The sequence below is a fragment of the Phalaenopsis equestris genome, unplaced genomic scaffold, assembly GCF_001263595.1.
Source record: "Phalaenopsis equestris unplaced genomic scaffold, ASM126359v1 Scaffold000099, whole genome shotgun sequence".
NCBI lineage: Eukaryota > Viridiplantae > Streptophyta > Magnoliopsida > Asparagales > Orchidaceae > Phalaenopsis > Phalaenopsis equestris.
In genome coordinates, this window is record NW_018164541.1 from 340,978 (window position 1) to 350,507 (window position 9,530).

At 35.3% G+C, this 9,530-nt stretch overlaps 1 protein-coding gene across 1 annotated transcript in view; it reads right to left on the reverse strand.

Moving 5' to 3' along the window:
• LOC110020546 (28 kDa heat- and acid-stable phosphoprotein-like) overlaps positions 1–9,530 on the reverse strand; it is a 75,262-nt gene that overhangs the window by 42,567 nt on the left and 23,165 nt on the right. Inside the window, exons 2-4 of the mRNA XM_020718684.1 lie at positions 8,827–8,864; positions 3,630–3,698; positions 3,465–3,548 (exon numbers count right to left, since the gene is read on the reverse strand). Coding sequence (XP_020574343.1) covers positions 3,465–3,548; positions 3,630–3,698; positions 8,827–8,864 — 191 coding nt within the window. The remainder of the gene's footprint in view (positions 1–3,464; positions 3,549–3,629; positions 3,699–8,826; positions 8,865–9,530) is intronic.

Sequence of the window (9,530 nt, forward strand, 5' to 3'; positions counted from 1 at the left end):
CGGCGGCGCGTTCGATCGATAGCTATCAGTCCAATCAGTTTGACTAGCCCTTTTTCGTCGATCAGCCGCCTACACCGTCCGCCTTCGTTGACTCGATCGATCGGCCGCCATCGATTTGATCGGTTCAACCGACTCCACTTGTATGTTGTATCATCACATGTTTGTCTCAAGTTGCTTGTGTGACTACATCTTACACCACGCACCTTGTCATGCATCCGTAAGCATACGCTCTCATATGCTCATGGAGGGCGTATATGTCCCACTGTAGCATTCCTTTCGTGCCTACTTTGTAATGTCCTCGTGTCACGATGCACCAACTTTGCGTGTTTGCACTTTCACACTAGCATCCTCGCACGATTGATTGAATGATGCATTTGCATGTCTTGCTTTTGGGTTTTTCTCACACACTTATCCCTCACATTCACATCATATGGACGGATGGCTCACCACCGAGCTGACCTATCGTGCAATTCCCTCCAACGAAAATTGCATAGTTTCACTCCCTACAACGCCTCTCAGGATCACTATAGGCACCCGTCCGGGTCACTGGCTTCACAACACACCCACCCTCCGGGTCACTGCCTCCACGACACACACCCACTCCTCCTGGTCACTGCCTCTAGGACACAGGGTCACTGCCTCCGGGTCACTACCTCTACGACACACCCACCCTCCGGGTCACTGCCTCCACGATACACCCAGCCTACGAGTCACTATCTCCACAACACACCCATCCACCGGGTCACTATCTCCACGACACACCCACACTCAGGGCACTGTCTCCACGCACACCCATCCCCTGGGTTACTACCTCCATGACACATATCCTTCGGGTCACTATCTCCACAACATACTCACCCTTTGAGTCACTGCCTCCACGACACTGGGTCACTGTCTCCACGACACACCCACCCTCAGGGTCACTGCCTCTATGACACACCCACCATTTGGGTCACTGCCTCCACTCCACGACACACCCACCATTCGGGTCACTGTCTCCACAGCACACCCATCCCCCGGTTCACTGCCTCCACAGCACACATATCCTCCGGGTCACTGTCTCCACAGCACACCCACCCTCCGGATCACTCTCCACAACACACTCATTCTCAAGGGACACTGCTTCCACAACACACTCATTCTCTGAGTCACTGCCTTCACGACACACTCTTCTTCACTTGCGTTGTATGTTTTTCATGCATCATTCCACACTTGTCGACGCATTCGTCATTAATGTATGAAGTTAACACACATGCGTAGCGTTAAGGTTTCAGGTGTAGGCAGGTGGAAGGAGGTGTGTAATGGTGATGTAGGGTAGGAGGGAAAGAAAATTTGAAGGGTGGTAGATGTTAGAAACCCTAAGATGAGATTAGAATTATGCTAGTTTTAATACCAAATGATATCGAAGTTAACCCAAACCACAATAGAACAATTATATTATTCTTGCAATTCAAATAAGCAGTCACAAACAATCAACGTAAATGAGAAAAAGACAATACAAACAATTACCCCCAGTAGGGCGAGATTCAAAGATGGTGGACGCAGTTATAGGAGGAAATTGAGAGGTATGGGTGGTTGAGTGGTCAAGCGGTAGCCAGGGAAAGGCTGACATGCGACTGGACAGCAGCAAGGAAGCCAAAAGGGAGGTGGGAAGGTGGTGGCAGCTAAGGGAGGTGAGGGATGTGAGGTTTTGTTTGGCGGATGGACAACAAATTAGTTGGCTGTGAGGGAGCCTGGGAAGGGCGGCGGCAAGTTGGGGCGGCTGTAAGGAAGGTTGTGAAGGCAAGGGGAGGGGAAAGGAGGTGCTAAGGAATTGCGGGCTGCGGAATTACAACTGGAGCACGTTCTTGCCTTCAGATGCAACCTTAGTGGGAAAACACTGGAAGCCGATGGCTATCTAGAATATAAATACATGCAAAACCAACCTATATAATACTAGAGTAACTAAGGAGTGGCTTAGTGGCCCCTCATTGAGTGGGCGGCAATCCCACGCCTCAGATGGGTCGATTGGCCCCAAGTTAGCTTGGAACGGAAAATCTCGATTTAGGCCTAGTGTTATCCTACGAGACGGCGCTCGCGAGAATGATGTATGTGTCACCCTTGGCATACATACTCCACCACAACAGATACGGATCAAAAGAAATAGTAGGATTAGGTTTATCGCATGAGAGTGAATGATAGGAATCATGGAATTTCAAGGTGTCTTGTGATAAATTATACAATTTAAGGTTGCATAGTAAGAGTGGGTTTTGATGTGGATTAGGCTTATTTATGAAACTTGGGGGTATCAAGCTGAATGAGAGCAAGATTCAAAGGGTTGCACTATTTTCATATTCATGTTTAAGTTAGATTAGGAAAGTAAATGTATGAGGGTGGCATATGAAAACTTTAAAAATTCTATTTTTGAAGCAGAAATGAAGAGGGATTTAGTTTAATAAAGTTTGAAAACAAAATGTAGGTTTTGGGAATTGAGCAGGATAATTTCATTTATATGAAAAGGGGGTATAAATATGTTTACATGAATTATAAAATAGGAAAGACATAACTCATATTACTACGAATCAATTCATTTACTAATAACCACCCAAAGATAGAAGGAAAGACATAAAGTAGGAAATACATAAAATAGGAAAAAACTGGAAAGAAAGTAAATCAATATTAATAACTTCTAATACAAAACAATGAATATCCACTCAAATACAAATTGACGGAGGATGATCGCACAAGAACAAATTGCAAAATTTTGAGAGAGAGAATGAGATGAAAATAGAAGGAATGGAGAGCTCTACTACACGATAGATCAAATGAAGAGATGAGCACTCGTAATTTGGCTCCATAATAATTCATTTATCAAAGAAAAATGATTAAAGAGTTCATACAAGTGATGCATAAGAAAAGGAAGCAACCCTAAAATAAGGATGAGAAAATCCTTATTGATAACACTAACATAAGAATGAGACTATTCTTAGCTTTATCATAGTTGATCTAATAAGATAAAGAAAATAGATAAATTTTGGCCCAAGTTGGTGAGGGGTCTAAAAAGCCTTGAAAATTGTTCCAATTAGGGCCATTTATAGCCTAGCTTAACTCCTTGTAATTGACCTATAAGGAATTGATCTTGTATAAGCAAAATTGCTTGAATGGTGGTCAATCAATCTTTATGGAATGGCACTAATGAAATGGCAAGAAAATTTCTAGCCTACACAGTTGAAAGTTTAGTGATGCTGCTATGAAAGCAAAATTTTTGATTGTTTATCCATGCAATAATTTCTACTTCATAGGAAGACCTCAAATATTATAGCAAAATCAAACAATTTGGGAAAGTTAACATATGAAAATGTAAATTTTTAACTTTGTGCAGCTGGTTAACAAATGGTTATTCAGAATATTTGCACATGCCTGATGAGCAATATTTACATTGCATAAGCATCCGTATTTGAGGAAAAGGACATATTAATACTTACATTTGCATCTTTAGCTTTCACAGTTTTTGGCCTTAAGAGATTCGGGTTCTCAACTTCAATCAAGCCTTCAGTGCCTTTTCTTTTCTGTGAAATAAGGAAACCATTAATGTTACTCCCATATGATAGGAAACAAACACAATGACAATAGGGTTTACTAAATACTACCTCCGTCTCATCAGATTCCTCTTCAGATTCCGCTTCTTTTTCTTCTTCTAATTCTTCCTTCTCTAATTCCTGCTAAAAGCATAACCTTTGGATCATGAAACAATTATAGGGTGTGTGAGAATAGAAGTTTATTAGCTATCATAGATTCATAAGAGGGCAAGGAGATTGAACAAGCATGTAAGACTCTATGTCGTGTCCAGAGCAATTCATTCTAAAAAAGAAAATGAAAAGAGAAAGAATTCAAACAGAGATCAACAAGGCAATAAATGAATCTACTATAAATATATAAAACTATGATGCTAAGTAAAAGTCACCGTTGGAAAAAGGAAAATTATGAGACTAGGTTTTTATTTAAATTTAATTTTCTTATTTATTGTATCAGAGAGAGAGAGAGAGAGAGAGAGAGAGAGAGAGAGAGAGAGAGAGAGAGAGAGAGAGAGAGAGAGAGAGAGAGAGAGAGAGAGAGAGAGAGAGAGAGAGATGCATACATGTTTGCCTAAGAGTTTGTCTAAGAAATAAGATTGATTCAAAATTGAATACAGATGGCTTAGACAAATCAGTAACCCAGACCATGCTAGAATAACGATTAATTAAACCAATCAATACTTAGTTTGACTTGGATTAAGACCAGCCAAAATGGCATTTCCTGGATATTGAGTCAGTCTCCTCAAGGAAAACTCTAATGAGAAAGTGCATGAGTAAGTGCGTGGGCTATAAAAATTCATGCCCCAGCCTCCCTTGGAGTTTAAGTTAGTTATGGATGCAATTTTCAAAAGTCAGATTAATTTTGCATACAAGATGCCCATATTCTCCACCATCATTTTGCAAGAACATTAACTAGTTTAAAATTTTTCATAGGGGCAAGCCCATATGATTAATTATTGCTCCCAACAAAAAGAGGAAACTTTCAATCCATAATAGTCATTTGAGACACTAATTTCTTAACATATATTAGCAACAATTTGATTGTAGATTGTAATAATCTTTGATCTACATATTTAGTGGAGGTAGTCAACCAAGTCTTATGAAAGAATCCTTATCCGCAACTATAAGTTACTTAGTTTAATATGACATTGTCAGCCTATGGTCGATCTTTGTTTAGAAAAATAATTTTAAGTTTATCTTAGTTAATGAAAGACCTTATATTAACTTTATGATTCATTATTCAAGAGGCTAAGTTATTGGAAAATATATAGCCTCCGACCATGGTCGTAATATAATACCGCTATTTTATAGAAAATAATTACATCGGAAGGCTCTGGTTATAACAACTTTTTTAATGTGTCCTTTTATAGAAAAACATGCGAATAAAATAAACAAGAGTGAATCTTTTTAGAGTGATCATAAAGATCCGCTAGATATGACATTAACTCTTTATAATTGTATCACAACAACAACAACAACAACAAAGCCTTCTTAATCCCACTATGTGGGGTCGGCTACATGAACTCTTTATAATTACATGTTAATTTAAAATTTATCGCACTCAATAAATAGTAGAAGCTAGATGAATCTTGCTTTTAGCTTAGATGGTAGATTTCACCTAAACATTTTCTTTGATTTTTTTCAATATTTTTTTTTAATTTCGATATCTTATTGAGATTTATGCTCTAAGTAATTTGAATTAATTTTTTTGGAATTTTCATAATAGTATTCTCTCTGATTGAGAATTTTTATTAGCAAAGTCATCATTGAGATAAAAACAGTTTCGACTATTTAGATTTGCAATTTTGAATTTCTATTTTAAAAGTGTAGCTTTATAGTTGTAATACTCAATAGACATATAGACATTTCCATCATAGGGGTTTCTAAATAACTTTATTTTGTCATTTTAAACTTATTCACTCTGCATGCTTGTCTACGAATGATCAGGTTCATGATATGTTTAACCTCGCAACTGTTCCTTATAGGTTTGAAATTAAGAGTTTGTATTTGAAAATATATTTTTGTTAGAAAGAAAAGCTAAAACCCTTATATAAATGTAAGACTAGATATCTTATTATGTTAAACATATCATATAAGGTTCACGGGTTGTCAGCTCCAATTTTAGAAATAAAGAGGAGCTGACTTTAAATGTGAGGCAATCTACCCTATAGGCAAGATAGACCACTTTAAGTGTGTGTATGCGTCAATGAATTTGAATTTTGAAAGAAAGTTTGATAGAATTCAAAATAATTGCACACTTCTTCTTAAGGTGGGAGAAGCTTGAATTTATCATATTTTTTTACTATTCACTGCGTCCTCTAACCATTGAGTTGAGCATTAGCATGTTCATCTGAACACATACTAAAATTTGAGTTTATTTTATGCTAATCTACATAACATTCTCAAATTATAAAATAAAGCATTTAGCATATTAGTAAGGCATACAAGGGCAATTTAAGATCATTTTATGGTAGTTAGTGTAGCAGTATTTAACCTAAAAAATTGAGCGCTTATATATTAGTCGAAGCACATGTAGATAATTCGGGTTTTTTTTGTTAGTTCGCGTAACATTCTCAAACCGCAAGTTAAAGTATTTAATAAATTGGTCGACAGGCATACGAACATTCAATTTCATAGACTTAAACATAATTTAGAGAAATTTTAAGGCAACTCACACAATTTTAGAGGTAATATGTATGAATTAAGATGTGGCTTACAGAACAAGTGTAAGACTTAAAATCATTGAGATTTGACTATTTATGTGAACATCTTCTTATTGCTTGCATAAATGTGTTGCAGATCTAATAGTGTATGAGGCATTCTAGGTTATTATTGTGCATTAAAAAATGACATTTATTTGCTTGCATTTGGTCCTCGGTGTGTTCGATTCAGCTTTAAATGAGATTTTGTTCACGCGCTTTGATGAACTTTCAAATTTACCATGAGTCATATTCGAGTTCTATTTGAGTTTTCTTCTTCTTTATAGATAGGCTTTCAAGTTCACTGCAAGATTCATTTGCATTCATTGACAAACTATCCAATTATTTGTTCTACTCATGCGACATATTCCTATATTTTCAAAATTTTAATTTTAGTTTCCTTTGTAGATGTTTCTTTAACTTCATAAGTCCCCTTTATATCATTCCTTTAACGTCTGTTCAATACGAATTTCGAAAGCACCAAGCATTTTATCAACCTAAGGTCATCTATGGGAGTATTGGACTAACCCATTGCCCCAAAAAAGCAATGTAAACACCACAGTTTGATTTTTTTTTCAACTGCATCAGAAAAGCATGTGATGGTCACATGAACAATAAAAAACACGAGTTTGCCACCTCATCAATAAAAATGTATATAGGTATTTAATGTTTGCGATATAAAGATCTCTTCCTCACTAAACCAGAAAATGCACATATAGGACTTCATGTACGTGTTTGAAGCTTATAACAATTTTCTAACTATATTGAAACAAAGTGTGTGAGTATTATTTAAACCTTCCTATCGTGCTAAGAAAATCACATACAAAACTTACCTACTACATTATCAGCATCACATAAGAGTATTCCCCACCACATTAGAAAAAACAAATACCTTTTTTTTGTCCCAAATGCATTGCAGACAAAATTTTGAGTTTTTTAAGCAAAAGTTTTTTATACTTCGTGCACAAAGCAATGCTGGCAGCAAGAAGAATTTTGCATAAGATCAAAGCGCTCAATTTTTTTCTTTATCTAGCCCTCTTTTTCTCTTCTCTGTTTTGCTCTCTTTTCTATCTTCTCTTCTTTTTTTTAAATCTGTATTTTCTTCTCATTTTTTATAATATACATAAATAGGTTTCACCATGTTTGGAGAGAGATGCAGAAAGAAAGAGGTGAAGGGAGAGTGACAGGTCCCTCTCCTTTTTTTTTCTAATTACTAAATAATCAAAACAATCAAAATTAAGTCTTCGATTGATCGACACCAAACAGAATTTTTTTCAAGTGATAAGTTCTATGATATGTTTATGTTCAAATTTCTTTAAATAGCATTAAATTACAAAATTTCTAAATTATTATGTTTGTTGTCACTGTTTTGTTTCCCCTTCCATTGTTGCCAATGAAGGAGACCGGCATTGGCATGATGAGTACTCAATAGGACCCCAGCCTTCACAAGAATGGGGATTAGGCTTTTGAACTTGTTAAAGCTCTTTCTACATATCTATTAAGCTTTGATGAAGTCATTAAGACACATTTCATACAGAAAACTCAGCAACTATGTATTTTGAAGACACTGGGAAAATTTTCATAAATTGCAAAATTTCTAATCTTTTCCAACTGGCCTTTTGATTCCCAAATTGATTTCCAAGCATAATTTATACAAAACAAAACAAAAACACCCACACACACACACACACACACACACACACACACATATATATATAAATTTATTTATTTATATTCTTGCAATTTTAAATAGCAAATAAGTTTCAGTATTTTTATTTTGCAATATAAAAGAGTATATTGAGTTGCATTCGTCCGAATAGAGAGTGCATAAATCTTGGCTTCTCAGTCATTGAGAAAGTTTGTGAAGCAAACTCCAATTAGTGGAATCCTCCAAAAATTGGTCAGGCATGAATGTAGGCTTTGAGTTTAGCTAAACAGCATAAAAATACTTGGCATATCAAGTCCTATAGTTTAATTCATTTTTCTTGCATTTACTGGCACATTAAATTAATTTCTTGGAAAAAGTTCATTATGTAAGAATTCCTTTTTGGTGATAATCACAATAATTGAAATTATTATATTATACAAGAAAATTGTTTTACAAGTGCTAAAACTTATAATTCATTCACTTATAACATAAAGCTTCACTTATCTTAATTCTTATTTAGACATAATTATAACTTTGATGTTAGAATATTAACTTAGATTGCCTTGTGTAGTTGAGTGAATGCCTGATACTGAACTTGATAGTCATAACTTAACACACACAGTTCATTTATTTAAACTAAAGCATAAGTTTGTCTTATGTACCCTCACACTTGCAGGATTAGATTAATTAAATGGGTGTCATCTTATATTATAGAAAATATTAAATTATATTATAGCAAATTAAAATAAGTTGAGCAATTTCTACCTTTCACCTTAGATAATGTCAAAGGAAAGAAAAACTAGCAAGCAAATCAACAGCAATAAATTTTCATTCCTAGTTGGCCAAAATAGGCTATTAAAATAGGAAATATCTCTATGAATAACTTTTTGTAATTTTGTGATAAAATAATTTTAACAGTTTCTACCTTTCTAAAAGTGCGAGGTCGAGATGATGTTCCAGCGGCTGCACACAAGCACAAGGAAATAAATTAGAAACAAGTTAACAAAACCCTCATCATAAACTAAACATCGTATCTCAAGATTTGAAATTTAAGAAAACGCACAACTAGAAACGCAATACCTAGAAGTATGCAAAATTTTATTAGTCATGAGTCAAAGAAGGGTTCTTACTAGTATTTAGCCGCGATTAAATTAAAAAAGAAAGATTTACATACATACCACTGAATTCCTAAGTATTTACATATCAAACACCAAAACTTTAATTTTTACACATATGTTATCCATGCATGAAAAGGTGTATTTCACTTTTTAAAAGTTAAAATAGTGATATTTTTATGTGATATGAATGATTTGGGCGGTATAAATGTGAAAAATAAAACTTCGGAGTTAGAAATGTAAATACATGGGAATCGGGTGGTGTATGTACGTAAATCCCCCATTAAAAAAAATCAAGGCAATAGAAAAATAGACGACAATAGCTGGTACTATGAATAACTGATAAAAAATAAGAATCGTCATAGCTAAGAGAAAACATAAGGGTTTAGCTTCTGTAATTAATAGTAGCAACTTCAAAGCTAATATAAGCATGCTGTAAGCAGTCACAATCTCAAAGCAACATGAGGGGCTGTCAAAGAAAGAAAATTCAAAAACTAAAGCTAGTATTTGAACT